Raw genomic sequence first — 23,545 nt, forward strand, 5'->3', positions numbered from 1 at the left:
AAAATATATATCATAAAAGACTTTCTGAGTTGAGAGTGAGGGAAAAAAGGGTTCCATATTTGTTGAGTTCAGATTTTATCATTTAATATGAGAGGCTAGGCAACATCTGAAGATAAAGGAATATCAAAGAGTGGTACATCTTAATAAAAAAATAACTAAATAAATGTGCAGCTCTAATTAATGTTGTCTTATCACATTTAAATACGCCTATGGAGAGTCCTCATAAGAGAGAGGCTTTCACCTGTCAGCATTAGAGTTTGTGCATACCAATATCTCACCATTCTAATAGCCATTATGGGGATCTGATGTAATATGGACAGATTTGTTGACGGCACGAGTGTGTCTGGGTCTGGTGTGTTTGCTTGATGAGGATGAAGCTGCATCTGTGCTAATTAAAGCAGAAGACACGCAGCTGAGCAAATGGACGCCACAAGGCACCAACACAGAAGTCTGAGCGTGTAGGGAGGAAGCTCTGACAGGACAAAATCTGTAGACTCGCATCTTCCTCACTTCTACTGTACTTTTTTTGACCTTGACGACCTTCTAGCTGACAGAATGTTTTTTATTCTATTTATTTATTAATAATCGTTAGCACAACAGCGGTTGTAGTTTAGTGGAATACAGCTATGGGAAATGTTAAGAGACACATTGAAAATAATCAGAATTCAGGATTTATTGTTTATTTGTTGCCACAACTTTCCCTGTTTTAGTAGTTTGAATGATTTTTGCTGAAAAAAAAAATCTTATTTTGACACATATTTTGGGAAAATACTTTGAAAATATCCAAAAATTCAACAATACACCCTGGGAAAATTTCCTAGGCTACACTTTCTATATGATTAAGGCTGTTTTTGCTCCACTGACTTATACTATAATGACATTTTGTTATTTGTTCATATTTGTTTTAATATACAGTGTACGTTTCTTATACATTTGAAATTTTAGGAAGCAGAGAATTAAAATTGGTCAGTTTTCATGACATATTTTATGCAAAAGAATTAATCTAAATGAAGGTAAAAAATCATTTAAAATAAGAAAGAAATGCCATTTAATAGTGTACATGTAATAGCACATCAGGTCCATAGCCGAGGGGGATTCGGGTGGTTTGAAAGACCCACCCCTCACTGACAAAGATCCAGAATTTGTCCCATACATGAGCTTATTTGTACTATTTTACCTGCTATGTCATTATGAATTGTGAAAATAATCCATCAAATCAGGCTTTAACACAAACGGAATCCTGTGTTGGCTGTCGCTTCTGAGGAACGTTGAATGTGGTGGCCAGTTTGCTATTTAAATTAATCATATTTAAATGACAATAGGCTCATTCAATTATTCATTTTCTTTTTGGATTAGTCCCTTTATTAATCCATGGTCACCACAGTGGAATGAACCGCCAACTTATCCAGCATATGTTTTACGCAGCGGATGCCCTTCCAGCTGCAACCCATCACTGGGGAAACGTCCCCACACACTTATTATACACTACGGTCATTTTTAGTATACCCAATTCACCTATACCCCGTCTTTTGACTTGTGGGGGAAACCGGAGCACCCGGAGGAAACCCAAGCCAACATGGGCAAACTCCCCACAGAAATGCCACTTGACCCAGCCAAGGCTTGAACCACTGACCTTCTTGCTGTGAGGCGACTGTGCTACCCACTGCGTCGCCATGACAATAGGCTAAAGTTTTTAATTTAAAACTTTAATAGATTCCTATATTTTTGTTTTCTAATGAGATATGATGTAATTCATGTATATATGATGTAAATGATAGTTAATGCAAATCTTTAGGAAATGTTTGTGGTACATCAGAAAGTGTGATTTATGATGACCATCCAACAAGCAAATCCAGCAAAGAATCGTGCTTAAGATATCACTAAACCTTATTTAAACCTCATAATTAAATAGAAAATAAGGCGAATAACTGCAAAAAGGGCCACTTTTTAAGAAAAGAAGAACCACCCCTTTCACCAGGCTGGCTCCATTTTTTTTTTTGTGATTTAAACCTGAAATAAAATATGTTTAATTTTTAATTTGTTAGATTTGTTGTAATTTGTGGTGGAAAGATTTACAAACTGTTTAGTTATTTGAATTATTATTATTATTTATATAGTTTTTTTTTTTTTTTTTTTGACTTAACAAGTGCTTGTTTGCCTATACTTAATATAAAGCACTTAAAAATAAGTTGCTCACAATGAATACTTGATAGGATGATACTTGAATACTTGATGTTATTTGGTTAAATATATGTTTTTATTTGTTTCAATTAATTTATTTTGTTTATTTTGATAAAAAAATATCAAAAGTCACTAAACTTTTCAACATCAAAAGTTGCTGGAGTAAAGATCAAGGTCCAATAATGCAATTCAAAAAGCATAAATAAATGTGGAAAAAACCCTGGTTAATTTACAGATATTTTATGTTATATCTTAACTAAAGTAATGCACATAAAGGGCTCTATTTTAACGATCTAGGCGCAAAGTCTAAAGCGCATGGTGCAAAAGCATTAATAGCATGTTTGAATCCACTTTTGTTATTTTAAGGATGGAAAAATGCACTCTGCGCCCTGGCACATGGTCTAACAAGGTTGTGCTTATTCTCTTAAGGAGTTATAGGTGTGTTTTGAGCATAACCTGCATTAAGCCAATCAGACTCTCATCTCCCATTCCTTTTAAGAGTAAGTTGCGTCACGCCATGGTGCATTTGCTATTTACATGGCAGACTTTGTAAGTGGAAAAACTGAATGCTTTACTAGTGAGAAAACAGTTAAACCATCTGCAGTGTGAGGATAATGAACAAGTCTCCTCCATTCGGCCTCATTACCTTCTCTTTACTTTACTTTTACTCTTTACTTGTTTACTTTCGTGGATAAGGAAACGTGTTGTACACTCTCCACTGAAGACATCCATTAGCCTACATATATAATGTCATTTATTAAGCGCAAAGATTTGTTTCAAAACTATTTCTAAATTCTGTTCTAATTTCCAGCAAACTAATAAATGAACAATAATAAAAGAAGTGTGGTCAAAAAACTTGAGTTATATCCAAAGACGTGCTATTCTTATGCCCCATATGGTGATGCATATGTCTCCAAAACCTGACAGGTGGACGAATCTAAACTTGTTTTTATTAAGACAAATATAAATATACATAAAATAAACAGTATTGCTAATAATAATAACATTATGCAAATGCATATTGTCATGAATAAATTGAAATCCCGAGATGAGGCATGGAGGCAGTGGTTTTATATTTATGTAGAAAATAATAATTTCTGTAATATTTTAATTGTTTTATTCTGTTTCATATGTAAAATATTTGCGTATTGCTGTACATCCTGTGTGTATTAAGCAGTGTGTAGGCGTTTAAGGCGCACAACTAACGCGCTCTCAGCTGGTCAATTGCACAGTCTATTTTAGTTTCTGAAAATAGCAACACGCCAACAATGCACCTTAACACACCTGCTTTCTAGATAGGAACACCCATGGGTTCACAAAGTGGCCCAAATGGATTTGCTATTTAAACATTGTGCCATAAAGCGGGAAAATTAGGGTTTCGCTAGTATGAAAATAGCAACAAATCACGGCAAACACGTCTTGCACCTTATTGCGCTGGGTGTACGATAGGGCCCAAAGACTATTTTATTTTATAATTTACTATAGCCACTAAAACACCTTCACCTTGTGTTAAATAACATGTTTAATTAGCTCAGAAAGATGTCTGTTACCTCATTATTTTAGTATGATCGTGCACTGTAAATAAATCTTGCTACCTTATTGTTTTAGTTGAATGAAATGAACTTTTCTAGTCGTCTCAACTTACATCGATCAAACTGACTAAAACTATTAGGTTGAACATTTTATAACTTAAAACTTTTAGTTGAAACCTGATTAACTTAAATTAAAATATGCTGAAGTAACTTAAAAACAGCTTAGGTGTCCCCCACAGTCCAAAGACATGCACTTTAAGTGTGTGTAAATGTCAGAGTGTATGGGTGTTTAACAGTACTGGGTGGTGGCTGGAAGGGCACTCGATGTGTAAAACATGTACTGGAATAGTTGACGGTTCATTCTGCTGTGGCGACCCCTGATGAATAAGGGACTAAGCCAAAGGAAAATGAATGAATGAAGTAATTTAAAACATTTGTAAATAAATGTAAAAAAAAGAGTTAATTTACAGATCTTTTAATAACTTTTATAACTAAAATAATGCACATTAAGACTATTATATTTTAAAATGTAGTGTAACAACTAAAAGAGGTTACCCGACTTATTTGTTTCATTGATTTTAGTTGAATCCTCAAGCTTTCACTCATTTCTTTGTATGCTATCTAACAACTAGCGACACACTTCACTTCAAATTGCATGGTTCTTAACCTCATGTTATCTTTAACAGCAGATCGCTATCAGCCTCAAAAGTCCTTGAAAATGTCAATGAGGCTGCTGTTTTTTTTTTTTTTTTGCACAGTTGATAATCCTGTTGGTCTTTATTTCCATGACTTCCTTCAGTAGAGATCATTAAGTCGAGAGTGTTCTCTTTCTCAGAATCCCCCCTTTTGTTTCGGATTTCCCCTGAATCCCCTCTAATTTTGGCTTTTTGCACACAATCAAGTAGCCTACCGAACCAAGTCCCCAGTGACAAAGTGGCCCTTCTCTATGGTAACTGTGCGCACCGTTAGTGTCCCCGAGACACCTGACCGGCTCCATGGCCTTTACCGCTGGAAAATGGGACAGTGATTTGGGAGTCTGGGGTTTCTCTAATGCAGGCCAACAGAATCAAGGATCCAAGAAATTCCAAAGCAGACATATTTTTCCGACTCTTGCCTCTGACTTCAGGCTATTTTCAGGATGATTTAGCCATTTTTGTCAGTTGTTTTACACATCTTTATATTTATGCATTTGACATTTACATCCTCACACATAAATGTGTCAGTCATCGCATGAAATGAAAATGAAATTCCACCTTTTATAGCCAGAGAATATCCGTCTGTGTAGTGTTTATGAAGGCGAGACAGTCCAGTCTCAGAAATGGCACACTGTTTTAGGCTAATCAAGAAAAGCTGAATCTTTGCATAAACATTCAATTAGAGGCGATGGGAAATCCAGACACAGCAATTAAAAGCCAGAGAAGACCTGCACAACAGTCTAAAGGAAAGAATGGAAGGAAAATAAATGCCCCAGAAGCTGGTGAATGTATAATGCTGAATTTGTACCAGCGACTTTTATGCTAAAACCTAAGTTACATACTTAAGCTAATTGCAGAAAAGTGTGTGAAGTAAGTGGTGTCAGGAGTTAATTAAGCTACAATGTCTGTTTAGGGATACTGAAATGTCATAATATTTTTTAAAAATTACATTTATATAATCAGTAGTGGTAGTGTACCTGGGCAGGATCATCGACCAGCAGGTTGGAACAGATACAGACGTTAAGGCAAAGCAAGAATTGCTTTCACCCGGCTCAAGAACATCTGGCTTCGAGAGAACCTACATTGACCACTAAGACCTGTCTGTTCAACTCCATTGTGAATTCAATATTGTTGTACGGGGTCGAAACCTGGAGGATAACCCAAACTACCACCCGAAGAATCCAGACATTCATTAACACCTGCCCCGACAAGATTAGTAACACTGACCTATGGGGAAGGACCTGTCAACCCCAAATAGAAGCAGAAATCTAGAAGAGAAGCTGGGGTTGGATAGGGAACACCCTACGCAAACCACTATCTAACATCACCTGACAGGCTCTCAGATAGAATCCCCAAGGAGAGTGGAAGTGAGGCCTTCCAATAAATACCTGGCAATGCGACTTGGAGGCAGACCTCACAAGAATGGGTTACATCTGGAGACAAATATAAAGAATGACCCAGGACAGATACCTCTGGAAATCGACCTTTGGTAGCTCATACACCGGAAGGGGTGGAGGGCATATGTAAGTAGGTAATGGCAGTTTGGCATTGGAAACTCCAACATCCATGAGGAATCCCAGGAAATCATCATAGAGGTTATTGAATAAACAGAAGATTATATCGAATCTTGATTCAATCAAGATTCGATCTGCTTTCATTAATTCACATGACGACGGAATCATCTCACAGAAGGTTTTTTATTTAAAAGCTTGTGTGAGTTTGGTGTAAGAAGTTATTAATTGTGGTAATTGCACATCAATTCAGATGTATCAGCAACAAGAAGCTGCTCACTGAGAACCAACAAAAACAGACGTCATTATTGCAGAATGATTATGTCTGATTTCATAATCTCCTGTTTAAATTCTGCAATTATTAATGCGTATTTGCTTATACTGTGGTATTGTTGTGAAAAGGAACTTTAATCATTGATTCCTCAGAATCAATGCCCATCAATTCCTTCCTATCAAAAGCCCAAGTCTTACTGTGTGTATTGGTGCTGCATTATCATCCTGACACACGGCACCACCTTCAGGATAAATGTTTGAACTCTTGGGTCTACATGATCCTCCAGAATGGTTCGGTAGCCCTTGGCAGTGACACGCTCATCTAGAACAAGTATTGGGCCTAGGGAATTCCGTGATATTGCAACCCAATCCATCACAGATTCACCCCCATGCTTAACTCTGGGCATGCAGCAGTCTGGGTTGTACTCTTCTTTGGGGCTTCTCCACATCATAACTCTCCCATATGGGAAAAAGACAGTGAAGGTGGACTCAACAGAGAACAATACATGTTTCACATTGTCCAGATATTCGCTTGCTGGAACCATTGAAACCGACATTTGGCATTGGCCTGAGTGACCAAAGGTTTAGCTAGCAGCACGGCAATGTATATTGACCCTGTTGAGCTCCTGACGAACAGTTTGGTGGAAACAGGAGAGTTAATGTGCACACAGTGGTTATGTTTTTGGGATGCAATCTGGGTTAGCACCCAGTCATCCCTTTCAGACAGCTTCCTATTGCATCCAGAGGTACTCCTGTTGGATGTGGTCCAACCTTCTTGGTGGTATCCTGACATTACCCTGGATACCGTGGATCTTGATGCATCACAAAGACTAGTTGTCTTGGTCACAGACGCACACCAACTATTTGTCCTCTTATGAACTCTGGTATGTCACCCATAATGTTGTGTGCGTTGCTATATTTTAAGAAAAACTGAGCTAGTACTCTGCTAATTAAGCCTTCACACTCTACTCTTACTGGTGGAATGTGCAACCAATGAAGATTGGCCACCAGGCTAGTCAAATTTAGCTACGAAACTTCCAACACTAAATTGGCAAAGGTTTCAGTTTCATTGGCCAACCCTTGTATAGCCCCCTTCTAAAAGTACGCCAAACCATTATCTAAAAACCAAAGTACGCACAGAAATGTTATTATGCCTCTAACAAGAAAACATAGAATAAATTATCTGTGAACGTGACCTTATGTGCTGTTGCCCATATTGGCAATAGTGTCTGCTATTGTCATATTGTCACCTGAATGAAAGCAGACACAGACACTTACGGAGAGTATAAGACACCTGGGATTCAGTCAAATCAGCAGTTCCCAGTCACAAGGCCTGCTGTTTTTGGACAACGCTTGTTATTGGTTTTGAGTAAAGTGTTTGTTTTGAGTAAATTCAGTAAAATTCCGTTGAGTTCTTAAAAACGAGGACTAATGACATCATTTTTTCCTTGAACTACGTGTTTGTTGTCAGGTGAAGTCATTGCATCTCTGTGTTGTTCATCAAGTCAGTCTAATCACTTTCAGGTATAATAACACACCAGTAAGCAAAAAAAATATGACAAACATAAGTTTTCATAAGTTTAAAGTATACAGTACACTGAAAAATAAAGTAATAGCTGCATACAGTGGGTGAAATAAGTATTGAACACGTCATGTTTTTTTCCTGGGAATAACATTTCTAAAGGAGCTGCTGACATGGAATTTAACTAGATTTTGGTAAATGGTTCTGTGGTATGAAGGTTCTGTGGGTCTCGTCTATCAAATCTGATCTTTAATTTGTATTTTCTATTAGATTCAAGTCAAGTGATTGGCTGGGCCATTCTACAGCATGGTTTTCTTTCTGAAACCATTTGAGAGTTTCCTTGGCTTTGTTTTGGATCATTGTCTTGCTGAAATGTCCACCCACCCTGGTTTCATCTTCATCATCCTGCTAATGTAGATGTTGGACTAAAGCAGCTAATATTCATTTACAATGAGGAAGGGCAGTTCTACTGAGAACTAGTGAGAGATTTCAGCTGCTGTCTGGGATTTCACTGCTTTCTACACCTCCCTTCCTTCATGTGTTCAAATTTTTTTTCCTGAAATTTTATTTTATTATACATAACTTAATTTGTAAACTAAATAGTTTTGTGTTCTTTTCATATATACATTTCTTCGGTTTTAACCGACATCTGGGAAAAAATTTCAGGTCAACAGTACCTTTAGAAATCTGTTTTTTGAGAAAAATTATGTCGTGTTCAGTACTTATTTCTAAGGATGCTCCAATCAGGATTTTTGCAGCCGATACTGAGCACTGATTCTTTGTCTTGGTAATCAACTGATACCAAGTACTGATTCTAATGCTTCAACCTTTATAATGCGTTAAGCACATTTTCCCTCTAAGTCTGATAGTGCATGTATCATGTAAATAATATTTAAACAGTGCACTTCTGCAGTGCACTAGATCTTCTGTAAACAAACATTTTACATTTACATTTAGTCATTTAGCAGACGCTTTTATCCAAAGCGACTTACAAATAAGGACAACGAAGCAATTTATACAACTATAAGAGCAACAGTGAATAAGTGCTATAGGCAAGTTTCAGGTGTGTAAAGTCTAAGAAGCAAAGGTTTCTGAAGGATCATGTGACACTGAAGATTAATGATGCTGTGAATGAATCGCAGGAATAAATTATATTTTAAAATGTATTCAAATAGAATTTTTTTTTCAGTTGTAATCGTATTTTCACAATTTTTCTGCTTTCACAATATGTTTTTTTTTCATCTGGTAGTGTATTAATAACCAGATAACTTAACAACTGAACAAAATTAAGTACATTCAAACATATATTCTGTAAACTTAACCTATAAACAAACAATAAAAAAGCACAGTTGTCCTTGCGGTGTCCTAGTGATAGCTTAATGTTGTTTGTACAGTTCTGTGTTTATCTGAAGCTTCTTGCTGTAAAATAACTTTTACTGTCAGTCACATCTATCTTGTAAAAATATAATCCAACTGAGATCGAGATTGGACGTACCTCTGACCTATTGTTTGATTTTGTCACTCATTGTGTGTTTAATTGTTCCTGTTTGGTAAACTAACGAGTCTTTCTGTGCTAATCATAATTTTTCTAATGACTTCCTTTCTTTGTCTCCCTCCCATTTCCTGGTAATTTTTTCCACCTTCACCTCACCCAGAGTTACTGAAATGCAGATGATTCTAAAAATAAAACCTGCTAAATAAGTGCTAATACTTTTACTTGCATCTATATTAGCATTACAGCATTGATACTCATTGACTTTCAATCAATTTTGCTACAATTAAGTAGGGGCCGTTCAGACAATGCATTTTTTCCTTTTCACTGCGGTACTTTTCTATTGTTTTTCAATGTAAACATGTGTTTGATGGAAGTGTGACTGTTGCGCTCACGTCTCGTGACTCTTAAAGTGTGAGAGCTGCATATTTTAGACGGCATGGAAAGTTAAAAGATCTTCAACTTTCACACGCAGTGCAGCTCATCACTGTCAGTTCCATAGCAGTGGTTCCATATTCATTCATTTGTTCCCAAACCCCTCTTTAGCACGATGGTAATCTGTGCTGATTGGTCCGATGACCCAGTCTTTTGCGATTGGTCCACTGCTTTGTGCGAGACAGAGAGAAATGCCCACCACGGTTTATCAACATTGTTGAAGTTGTCAGAGTGCAGAGTATATGTGTGAGCCCAATGCAGGAGTGAATTAAAGCAATGCAGCTTAACACCAGCATATTGCTCTATTCTTAACCATAAGTAAAAACAGTGACACACATTCAGTATTAATCCACACAGTGGCAAAAGCTGAACTACTTTAAAACATGACCGCCACACATGTGTAGGAACAGCTGATGGTGTCCCTGGCAACGACAAATGACAGGATTGTGAGCTCACAAATGCAAAGAAAGACGTGTTTTCAAGATGGCTTTAGATGCGATATGTGAAAAAATAAAGAGTTACCCAGATACAGTACAAGCCACGTGAAGCCATTACAACAAACAAAATTAAATACATATTTTGCAAGCTAGAGAATACAAGGAGGCAACCATTTTAATCACACTTAAGTTACTTACACTTGTGAAATAGAGGAGGAAACTGTTCCACAAACTCTGTACTGATAAAGTTCCTGTCAAGCTCTGACAAAGGCCCATACATCAATAGTCTTTTCTAATCCATCCTTTAACAAATGGCCAACGAATCCCCTGTTGCAGGGTAGATTATTGCATTAATCAGCAGAACATTCACTCATTAATGTTCACTCATCTTCATGATAAGTCCCACATACACCTGAAGGGAAAGGCGTGTTCACGTTTTACCAGATCCGGCTCCTCAGATTTGTTATTGTTTTGTGTCGATACTAACAGGCAAAAGATACAGACAAAAGACGAATCATTTAAATCAGGGGTTCTCAACTTTTTTTTTAATTTATTTATTTATTTATTTTTATTAACTTCAGGGCCCACTTCTTTCTCCGATTACATTTTTGGAGGGCCCGCCTGTTTAATAAATGTGTGTGTGTATATGCATTTGTCATGCCTTCTATTATTTTATTTTCAGCATTTTATTTAAAAATATTTAAATTTAATTATATATAAAACTATATTTATTATTATTATTATTATTACAGACAAATGTAAAATACAGTAATACACCCTAAATCTGTTGAAACGCAACAATCTGAGGGTGGTTGAGTTTGCAGCTGAATATTATTGGGAGATCGCTGACAGGAACAGTCAACCACTCCACCAGAGAGCCTCTGAAGCTCATATGCAAGTTCATTTTACATTCCATGGCAGAGACACCATTGGGCCTCGCTAGATCCTCCTGTATGGGCGCGCATCTGTTATAAAACACCTACAAGACATTAATTTGGACAGCTAAATGGATAGATTGTTCACACAAAAATACACAAAGAGAGACTTTCACTTTCATTTCACTTGCATGTACTAGTTGCAGACGCGTGCTTGAGGCTGTTTTCGCGCCGAGTCAATCAATCAATCAGAGAACAGGAGAAAGTGCATAACTTTGATTATTTTAATATAGCATATTAATAATGAAATCTAAAAATTATTGTATAATATTAAGAGTTAATTTTAAGCTATCTAATTAAAAAATGTATATTTTTAAACAAGGTGCACTTTCAGATTTAAACATTAGCTGGATGTTTTCATTCACTTAGAGCTGCGTTGCACACTGCATGGTAATAAAACCCATAATAGGGGTTCTGTAATAAATGAAATAAAACACGGATTGACAAAGCAGTTAGTTTTGACTTAACTTAGTCTCACCTCTTAAGTTTTGTCCATTTTACTATAAATTACTGTGAGGGAAAAAAAATCCTCATCATTTACTTGCCCTAAAGTGGTTCTAAACGTTTCTGAGTTTCTTTTTTTCTGTTGAACACAAAACAAGAAATTCTAAAGAATGTTCGGGGGGAAAAATCAGCCATGGACATCTTTAGTGGGAAGAAAAACAAAGAAGTCAATGCCTGCTACATTGCAACATTCTTAAAATATTTATTTTAAAACAAAATATAAGAAGAAAACTCAAACAGGCTTGGAACATTTTGTATGAACTAACCCTTTAAATGTGGTTCTGGCTCTTATTAATGTGGCACAACAGATCACTTTCTCTATGGTCGCTATTGTGACGAAGGTAGTAAAAGGTTTAAGAGTACAAAAACATGCATCACACAATATCAGATGTTACATAACAAATTACGTGTGTGTGTGTGTGTTTGTGAATGGACTGGTAACCTACTTGCTTATCTACCTTAGTCAGAATTGTTTTTTGAGTGTTTGTGATATGACAAATGTATAATTTCATTATTTCATTGCCCTGCCATTCCAAGGCCTGTTTTATATTATAATATTAATAATACATAATTGTATCACTCTTGTGAAACCACAGAATGAACGCCTTTCTTTTATTTAATCGATTAAAAAAAAAATCTGTTTTTGATCATATATCATTTATTTTCATTTTTATAATGTATTTTTTTCCCCTTCTAGTGATCCATACGTCAAACTCTCCCTGTATGTCGCTGATGAAAACCGCGAGCTTGCCTTAGTACAAACGAAAACCATCAAAAAGGTGAGTTTTACCTCTCAGCATTTTTTTGGGGGACATTGAGGTGTTATTTTAGGATGGTTGGGTCTACTAAAAGCACATGAAGGGATAAGTTGAACAGGTGGTTTTAGAGATACTAAAGCCTCTACCACTAGGAGGAGTGCTTTCATAGACCTGTGGATATTTCAAGCCTCGAATAATATGACAGACACTCTATTATCAGTTCTGAGAATTCAGAACTACGTGAATGTCTGCAAACCACTTAGTGTTTTATTTTCAATGCAAAGATTGTATTGTAATGTTAACTGTTGAAGGAAAATATGCTTAAACACTATGCATGGATGTTATTATAAATATAGAACTAAAAGGAAAATTATGAAATCTAAAAGTAGTTTAAACTTATTGTTAGGTGAATTTATTAATAGCTATGCAAAAAATTACTATTTATATTTTTTATTTTATATATTTCACCAAATATTGAGTCCAATATAATATCCAGTACTCTTCTCAAAATATATAAAATAATGTATTGTGTTGTCTAAAATGAACATAAACATATCTGAAACATGGCACCTTTTTAGTTCTTTTATGGGACAAAGATTTATTTATTTATTTATTCCTAGATTTATTTATTTTATTTACTACTAGATTTATGTATTAATTTACTCCTCCTAGATTTATTTATTTATTCCTAGATTTATTAATTTTTTTCCTAGATTTTTTTCCTAGATTCCTATGATGATAATAATAATATTATTATTAATAATAATAATAATAATAATAATATTAGTAATAATAATAATTATAATAATAATAATAATAGTAGTTGTTGTTGTTTATTTGTTTATGACATGTATACTGCTGGTATTTTGAAAATGGATGTGCTATAATAATAATAATAATAATAATAATAATAATAATAATAACAAAGATTTATTTATTTATTTATTCCTAGATTTATTTATTTTATTTACTACTAGATTTATGTATTAATTTACTCCTCCTAGATTTATTTATTTATTCCTAGATTTATTAATTTTTTTCCTAGATTTATTTCTTTATTTGTTTTTTTATTTCTAGATTTATTTATTTTATTTACTACTAGATTTATGTATTAATTTACTCCCAGATATTATTTATTTATTCCTATATTTATTTATTTATTCTTAGATTTATTTATTTATTTATTCCTAGATTTATTTATTTATTTATTTATTTATTTATTTATTTATTTCTAGATTTATTTATTCCAATTTATTTATTTATCTATTTATTTTATTTACTCCTAGAATGTATTTATTTATATATCCATAGATTTTATTTACTCTTAGATTTTCTATATTTATTTACTCCTGGATTTATTTATCTGAATTTACTAATTCTATAATGGTTTAATTTTAATTAAGTGTCTAGTCATTTTTTCTAAATGAAATCTAAATGTATAAATTCAAGGAATGTCATCAGTAACTTTAAATGAATCTAGAGAAACCTTTTTAAGTGGTCTCTTTACACTTTATAATACTGTTTATAAATACACTCAAGTGAAAAAAAAAAATCTTAAAATCACACAAATTCTTAACGTAACTGTAAAAATTTCAAACTAGTTCAATTAATAACAATTATGAATGGTATTGATTATTATATTAATAAAAACTACAGTAGCGTCCCAAATGAAGATAAAATAACACTGCCAGCATTTCATGAATTCAAAATACACTTTTGTAAAACATAGTTAGCATACAATATATGTTTCTTTTGATTGTAAGGTAAATTATTACCCAGGCATGTTATTGGTAGGTTCATGACATTGACTCTCATAAAGTGCTTTTTGAAGAGGATCAGAGACAGCGCAGAAAAATGTGTACAGTATATGTACAGTGACATTAATGGAGAATTAAATTATACCTCTCTATTTATTTGCTTGCCCTTGGGATCCACAGAGGAGTCAGTTCAGATAATGTCACCAGAAATTAGCAATTGAAATGAGCCTTGGTGTAACATTCACATACCTCTTTAAAAGCAAAGTGCTAGCCTTGTTTTGATGCATATGTCTTATAAGCTCCATGTGGCTGAATAAAAGAAGATTATGTTATAATATAATAATAATAATAATAATATATATATATATATATATATATATATATATATATATATATATATATATATATATATATATTTTTTTTTTTTTTTTTTTTTTTTTGCAAGTATAATGCTGGTATTTAGAAAATGAGTGTGCTATAATATTTATTTATTTATTTATTTACTTATTCAGTTACTTTTGCGTGTATAATGCTGGTATTTATAATACCAGGGTAATAATACCAGGATAATACCTGGGTAATAATTTACCTTACAATCAAAAGAAACATATACTGTATGCTAACTATGTTTTACAAAAGTGTATTTTGAATTCATGAAATGCTGCCAGTGTTATTTTATCTTCATTTGGGACGCTATTGTAGTTTTTATTATAATAATAATCATTACCATTCATAATTGTTATTAATTAAACTAGTTTGAGATTTTTACAGTTACGTTAAGAATTTTTTGTGTGATTTTGAGATTTACTTTACTTTTTTTTTATAATAATAATAACTGTTGTTGTTATTTATTTATTTATTTATTTATTGCATGTATACTGCTGGTATTTAGAAAATGGATGTGCTATGATGATAATAATAATATTATTATTAATAATAATAATAATAATATTATTATTAGTAATAATAATAATTATAATAATAATAATAATAGTAGTTGTTGTTGTTTATTTGTTTATGACATGTATACTGCTGGTATTTTGAAAATGGATGTGCTATAATAATAATAATAATAATAATAATAATAATAATAGTAATAATAATAATAGTAGTAATAATAATAGTAATATAATAGTAATACTACTACTACTACTACTTCTGCTACTACTACTACTACTAATAATAATAATAGTTGTTGTTGTTGTTTATTTATTTTTTTATTTTTTGCTGAAAGACACTATACTATCATTTACTTTATAAAATGATCACTGACACAAAAAATATAAGTGACTACATTTAGTAATACCTAGTGGTTTGAAGGATGGTGGCCAAGTAAAAAGATTTTAAATTACAAATAATTAGCACCTTCAAATAAAGGCTTTTAATACAACTTCATCAAAAGATACTTGTTCTAAATATATCTGACAAGATGGCTAATTAAACTGTTCTTACACTGAATTACATTTTAATTCAACTCAACTATTTAGTCTCCCCTTTCCCTTCTAATCTTAACTGCCTCTCTGGCTATACCACTAACTGTGCTCTCTCTCTCAAAAAAATAAAAAAAAATCATTACTAATGCTTTGCTTCTTAGACTTTACACACCTGAAACTTGTCTATAGCACTTGTTCACTGCTGCTCTTATAGTTGTGTAAATTGCTTCCTTGTCCTCATTTGTAAGTCGCTTTGGATAAAAGCGTCTGCTAAATGTAAATGTAATTAGTTGTCGTTTGTAAATAATGGAAAAAAAGAGCTAATTAATTTCCAATAACTAATTTCTTTTGTCTTTGCTATGATGACAGTACATAATATTTTTATAGTTATTTGGCAAGATGCTAGTATTGAGCTTAAAATGCATTTTAGAGGCTTAACTGGGTTATTTAGGCAAGTTATTGGACTACAGTGAGTGATTAATTATAATTTTAATGATGTGTGTTTTAATGATTTTCTTCCAATATTTTCAATTGTAATGTATTTCTTTTAGAATTGTATTTATTTATTTATTTACATTTTAACTGATTTCTTTTAGACCACAAGAATGAAAGCCTAAATGTAGTTCTATCTCGGGCAGATAAATTGAGCTAGCAAGACGGTCAGCATTTGGGTCCATTGAGTGTCATTAAGTGAGTAATCAGTAAAGCCCTTACTCTGGAATCTCCTGTGCTGTGACTGCAGACTCTTCAGGTTATTAATAGCTGACAATGCACTGCTGTGTGGAACATAAGCCTCCTCATTCCCCAGGTTTCAGTGTTGACGGATACTTAAGACGTACAGCTTTGATAGACGAGTCTGAAAACTTAATGGCCTGAAGCACAAAACAGCAGAACGCGTGCCCTCATCCAACAATGACATGCTTCCACTGGGCTTTCATTTGAAAGTGTAAATATGACTACCCTTTACACATTTCCGGGTTTCTCAGTAGTCATAGTTAAGTAAACTTATAACGTAGTGAATGGGAAAGTACAACAATTTTTTTACAATCCTATTTGCTGAAATAATAAATCAAAAACTCCACGATGGTGTTATCAAGACTTTCAAAGAAGAGGAGAGAAATTGTGTGAGACAGATAACGGCAGCCACAATAGAGAACAGCGTCAAATTTACTGTCCTGCCCCATAGACACTGCATTTCCAATGCCTCGCACAAGTTGTAATTTGTTTTTTGTAATTTAATGCGGAAATTATATAATACATACACAAATACATATACACTCACTGGCCACTTTATTAGGTACACCTGTCCAACTGCTTGTTAACGCAAATTTCTAATCAGCCGATCACTTGGCAGCAAGTCAATGGATTTAGGCGTGTAGACATGGTCAAGACGATGTGCTGCAGTTCAAACCGAGCATCAGAATGGGGAAGAAAGGTGATTTTAGTGACTTTGACAGTGAGTATTTCAGAAACTGCTGATCTACTAGGATTTTCATACACAACCATCTCTAGGGTTTACAGAGAATGGTCTGAAAAAGAAAAAATGTCCAGTGAGCGTCAAATACCTTGTTGATGCCAGAGGTCAGAGGAGAATGGCCAGACTGGTTCCAGCTGATAGAAAGGCAACAGTAACTCAAATAACCACTCGCTACTACTGAGGTATGCAGAAGAGCATCTCTGAATGCACAACACGTCTAACCTTGAGGCTGATGGGCTACAGCAGCAAAAGACCACACCCGGTGCCATTCCTGTCAGCTAAGAACAGAAAACTGAGGCTACAAATCGCACAGGCTCACCAAAATTGTACAATAGAAAATTGGAAAAATGTTGCCTGGTCTGGTGAGTCTTGATTTCTGTTGCGGCAAACGGATGATAGGGTCAGAATTTGGCATCAACAACATGAAAGCATGGATCCATCCTGCCTTGTATCAATAGTTCAGGCTGGTAGTGGTGGTGTAATGGTGTGAGGGATATTTTCTTGGCACATTTTGGGCCCATTAGTACCAGTTGAACATGGTGTCAATGCCACAGCCTACATGGATATTGTTGCTGACCAAGTCCATCCCTTTATGACACAGTGTACCCTTCTTCTGATGGCTACTTCCAGCAGGATAACGCACCATGTAATAAAGCACGAATCATCTCAGACTGGTTTCTTGAACATGACAATGAGTTCACTGTACTCAAATGGCCTCCACAGTCACCAGACCTCAATCCAATAGAGCACCTTTGGGATGTGGTGAAACGGGAGATTGGCATCATGAATGTGCAGCTGATCTGCAGCAACTGCGTAATGCTATCATGTCAATATGAACCAAAACCTTTGAGGAATATTTCCAGTACCTTGTTGAATCTATGCCACAAAGGATTAAGGCAGTTCTGAAGGCAAAAAGGGGGTCCAACACGGTACTAGTAAGGTGTACCTAATAAAGTTGCCGGTGAGTGTAATTGTTTTTTATCTAACATTTTAGCATTAAAGCATTTAAGCTGCTGATGACCGTTAAATGTGTCATAACAGTCTTGTAAAAAGGCTCCATTATGAGGTGTATTTCTGAAAAGGTGTATTCCGTTTCAAATTTAAAATCAAAATATTGTCATGGTTAATCCACCAATTATTGATTTCGAGCTTGAAGTTTATGCATTGGAATATTGTTGTTAAAAAATTAATATAAACTTGTCTGTCAATGTGGTATATTTTACTAGGATGCATGAAAATTCTGGACGAGAAAACAAAAATTCTGAATGCACTTGGTCGAAATACCAAAAAAAAAAATTTTTATTATTCAAGAAAATGTTTGAATATTTTTGAATATTTTTAAATAGTTTTGTAAGACTTTTTACATTTAACTAAACAACTTGAATTATGCTGATTAAAATCAAACTAACGCATAACCACATTTTATATTTATTGACAGTGAATGACTCAAAAGATTCAGTTTACCAACGTTATTTATGTAGACTGCTTTTTTGGAGGTCAAAAATTTGGTGCGTGCGTGCTTGTATTTTTACAATGGAATAATATATTAGAATTAAATGAATATTGTTCATTTACATTAGGAACAAATGACATTTACAGTATAAAACAAGAATTATGTGTTATAAAACTTCACTTCACTTTTCACTTGTTGCTATCAGGAAGGTTATTGCTGTAATGTTCGAGAATAAATCTAAACAAACAAAACTGTTATTTTTGGGTGATGTGTTTACTTCATTTTTACATTTTTATTAATTAATTGATTTATTATTTATTGTAATTATTATTATTATTATTATTATTATTATTATTATTATTCAAATGTATTTTGTATTTATTTATTTATTTATTTATTTATTATTATTATTATTATTATTCATTTTTATTTTATTTAATTTACATTTTTAATAGAATTTAATTTTAGTTAAAACTCCCACAGCCTTTTATATGCTAAATATTTTATTTTATTTTTTTTATATATTTTTTTTGGTTCATTTTATTTTATTTTATTTTAGCAGTCGTGAGAAATGAATGTGTTACCTGAAAATGTGCAAAATGCTTGGAAACCATTTCTTTATAGCTCATAACAAATGTGTCAACATCTATAAAACATTTTATCCTCCATTATAATCCATTCTCGTTTTTAAAGGGTTTTTTTATCCCTATGTGTGCTTATCATTTACATAAGCAGAGCTGGTGAGATTCCGCTTCAAGCTTGCTTTACAATAGGCAATTACCTATTATAAAACTCCATGTGGACAATGACAGATTAGAGCTAAAACAGGATTTTCTATTGGAAAACTGCATGACCAGCGTACATGGGGATGGATTGTCTGGTGGCTGTTTGGCCGTGATTAAGAGGAAGTCTGTCTTGTCTAGGTTAAGCTAAAGGTGTTGATTAGTTATCTACGCTGGAACGTCAGAGATGCAGACTATGGAGAAAGTGGAAATGGAGGGAGATTATAGGATCGAGATATGAGTGTCATCAGCGTAACAATGCTAAGAGAAACCATGTGCTTTGATAACAGAGCCACAGATAATGTCCTGTGGGACTAGTTGTGGGAACGATGGTTGAAAAAGCCATGTGGAATGAGCCTCCAGTCGACTCTGTTTGGTTGTATGATGATAACCAGACGGGCAATTGACTGCCAGACACTGTGGGAATGTCAGGAAGGATCAAATTGGAGGAGAGCAAATGCCCTGGCCACCATGACAGATTCTGTCACTGCGAGGGGGGTTAAAGGGATTCAGTTCACAGTGACTTGCTGACTTTGTATAATAGATGAGCAGAGACTTACTATAGTGAATCAGAGTGGACAGGCTGGTTTTGCTGATGGTGAAATTCTGTGAATCAGTTCAATCTGTCAATTAGTTCAAATGATCTGCAAGCTTTATGTCTAGCAATGCCCCTGCTGGACTGTTTATTTATATATATATATATATTTATATATTATTTATTTATATATGGTTATAAATGGTTTTGCATAAAAGCATAATAAAGGGCTAGTTCAGTCTGAGTTTGCATGGCTGCAGTCTTTTAATGTCAACATCTGATTCTTTAAATAAAAATGTAGACAGTTTTTCTTTTGTTTTATAAACTATAGTTACATTGAAGGTCTTTATTTTTTGGTCAAAAATGTTACAGTAATACTTTTATTATAATGACCTTTTATTCCTTTGACTCTAGAATGTTTACGGGGATGTTTGTAACCCATAGCCACAAAACCAGTCATAGGTATCAAAAATTCCTTTCAAATTTGAACAAATTAAGCTCTTATTTGACTTATTTGACAAATAGACTCTTCTAAAGAATAAAAACAGATATTTAAGAAACATGCTAAGTGAACATTCTTGTTTATCTGTAAAACAATGCTGAAGTCAGATATTTTGCTTTGAAAATATGCATGGAATGCCTGTCTTTGTTTTGGTCCCTTTAACCCACTCAATGCCAGTTTAGCCAATCATATTCCAGCACCCCGGGTTGCCTTGGTGGAAAACGGCATGTTTGACTTATTCAGTCTGGAAGACTCTCAAAGTATGCGTCTGTGACCGAAAGGCGACCTCCGGTGGACAGTAGCAGACTTTGAAATGAGACGCAGATTATGCATTAATTGTGTGAAATCTGCCTTTTTAAGCATGTGTTACAACTAACCCACTGTCTGTTACAACTTGCCCAGCAGGTGGTATAAATAGTAACATTTATCCTCCTGGCTCTTTTGGCAATACTGCACAGAAACCAGAAGTCCGGCGATCATACAACCAGCTTTTGTTTGTAGGAGAGGCTTGTGTGTTGTTGGTAAATAACAAATGGTTTTTCTAACCTCATTACATTGTTCATTATTTGGCCAAAACCAAAAAGTGTTACTTTGTGCCCCGCTCTCCCCTAATTTGCTGCTGCTTTCAGTAGTATGGCAATAAATGTGATGTAAAATGGCATTCAAACTCATATTATTAGCATTTAATACTGAATAAAGCACATGAGGTGTGCCTGAGGTGATCATTGTCAGTGTTTCCTGTTGTTCAGCTGTAAGAAATAGAAGCCGTTTCTAAAATATGAATTTCAGGTGTTAATAAGGACAAAAACTCCTTTTAATAAGGAAAATATTCCTTCTGTTGTGTGCCGTTGCTTTTATTTAGAACATGATTTAAATCAGCCTTTGTTAGTGTTGTCTCTCTGGCAACTTGCTCCTGCATGTGTTTTAAACCAGGGGTGCAATACCTAGTTCAACCACTGGGTGTCAAACTTACAAACTGCACCTTTAATAAGCGAAAATGTTTTTTTAATACATTTACTGTGGGAATATAATAATGAATAATGAAAACAACTTAATGAAACATGATCTTAATATCCTAATTATTTCAGGCATTAAAAGAAATCTATAATTTTGACCCATGCAATGTGTGTTTGGCTACTGCCAACAAATATACCCATGCAACATAAGGGTTCACTCACACAGAACATGTCATTACTTCTTAAAACGTGAGACATGATGCACAGAAATAGTTTTTTTTTAAAGCGCAGTGTATCTTGACGTCCACTTGACGTGATATTATGAACATGATATAATAATGGACCCATTAGAAATAGGAAAACAATATGTTAGGATAAGCACTTGAAGATACATCTCAACTCAGGATGTCTGGACAATGGAAAAAGCAGTCCAGTGATGAAAGTCCATAAAAAACATTTTAAAATCCCGTTTGAATGCTGTTTTTTTTCACATATACATGTTTCAAAACCATGTGTGTTTGTCTTGTGAAGCTTAGCTCATGTGTGATGCTAGTGGATTTTGTTATAATTGATGGCCTCAAGCTGTTTATATTGACGCAAGTGTGGTGATAGAAGATTTGGCCAACATGTAAGAGCAAATATATAATGCTAAATGACTGACAAATCTTGAGATTCTTGAGTCGTTTCATTGTGTTCTTCCTGTGTAATTTACACCAGGGTGTGTTTTTACGCTTTAATAACCTGAAGTATTTTCACAAGCTTTGACACACGGTTCACAGACCAATAAATCAGACACATTTATAACACCCTGCATGTTTTTGTGTGCAAATCATATCAGCATATACGTAGTATATAGGTTTATGACCCGTCACTTTCTTTTTTTTGTAAATATCATTTTAATGAGCTTGTTACTTTAAGTTTAAAAATCTGAGATTCAGAATCAGTCGTTTCGAACTGGAAAGCATTAGTCGTGTTACAGTTCAGTTCAATGTTTTGCTCTCGATTTGCTGATAATGTAAAGTTTATTAAAGTAGAAATCATCTCAGTTTGTTTCTACAATGTTAAATCAACTAGGCGTTCCTCTGGGGACATTTAAATGAACCTGTCAGTCAATCTGTCATGTTGACTTAATGATTAACTTCTTTCCTACACTTAAACAGATCAATAGCAGTCAAGGACTGGTGCACTTTCTCTCTTTTGCTCTCATTCTCTCTCTGTCTCTCAATTCAAACTTGCTTCATTGGCATGACTGTAAAAACACAATATCGCCAAAGCTTGAAATATAACAACAATGGAAAGATCTACAGTCGATAAAAGAATACAAACAAATAGGGCTGGGCGATTCTTTCGATTTTTCCGATTAATTCGAATTTACGTTTTAAGACGATTTAATTTTTCATTAAATCGAGGTATCGCGATTTTTTTTAAATAAAACTATTAGATACAATATAAGAGGCAATATTGTCCGACCACATGATGGCGCGCCTAATTAGCCGCTCACTTGTGAGAGTACGGTGCTCTATGAAGGAATGTAACAGAGAATGTTATGGCGGCAAATCAATGCCAATATTAATCGAGCGCAGCGGTGATGTTTGCGCGCGAGGAGAAGTGAACCGTGAGCAGATTACAGATCTACACGCGAGAAAACTACAGCTCGCGAGCGCACAGGGGATCTTCACGCGCGCGCTCAACTGATCCAGCGCGAAGAAAACAAGTCCCGCGCGCGCACCTCATCATCTGTGCGCACGATGTACGCTCTCGCGAGCGAGGTCATGCCTACAGCGCGCGCGCGCGATCAGTTCTCTCCGTTTGCTCGCTGGTTCTTCTCTCTGCTCGCGCGAAACATTTTGGAATTTTGTCAGTCCTTGGGCGGGACTTGGTTCACTTGTTATCTCTAGCGCGATTGGCTACTCTACCTTTCCGGAAGTTAGCCGGGATTGGACGCCGATTAAACGACGAACCATAATTCACGTGATCTTATCATGACCCTAACAAACATGGCTTATGACCAGCACGTAAGTAATTTTATTTATTATGAAAATTATTGCCTTTGTTAGAAAAGGTAGTTATTAGAAACTTTATTAACAGGCGCCCTGTTTACTGACACATTATCTTGTTAAATCAACTAATCTACTTAATCTTTAATTTATATTTAATTTACACAAAGCAAATGAAAATTTTTATTATGCTTACTTTGTAGTCAAAGTATCAATACTTCATCAATATATGCAATTGCACCATTGAAGGTAGTAAAACTACATTAGCCCATACAGTCAGACTGTAGACAGAACGTTCTCTTAAGAAACCTGTAAAGAACAGCTACATGTGACTTATCAACAACATGCTTTGTTTGCATGATGGTCTACAAAGTTTTT

At 34.4% G+C, this 23,545-nt stretch overlaps 1 protein-coding gene across 3 annotated transcripts in view; it reads left to right on the top strand.

Moving 5' to 3' along the window:
- nedd4l (NEDD4 like E3 ubiquitin protein ligase) overlaps window positions 1–23,545 on the top strand; it is a 160,998-nt gene that overhangs the window by 44,627 nt on the left and 92,826 nt on the right. For all 3 annotated transcript variants that reach the window (XM_056447082.1, XM_056447083.1, XM_056447084.1), the window contains exon 3: window positions 12,215–12,296. In XM_056447082.1, the coding sequence (XP_056303057.1) occupies window positions 12,215–12,296 (82 nt within the window). The remainder of the gene's footprint in view (window positions 1–12,214; window positions 12,297–23,545) is intronic.

This window comes from Danio aesculapii, chromosome 21 (genome assembly GCF_903798145.1).
Source record: "Danio aesculapii chromosome 21, fDanAes4.1, whole genome shotgun sequence".
NCBI lineage: Eukaryota > Metazoa > Chordata > Actinopteri > Cypriniformes > Danionidae > Danio > Danio aesculapii.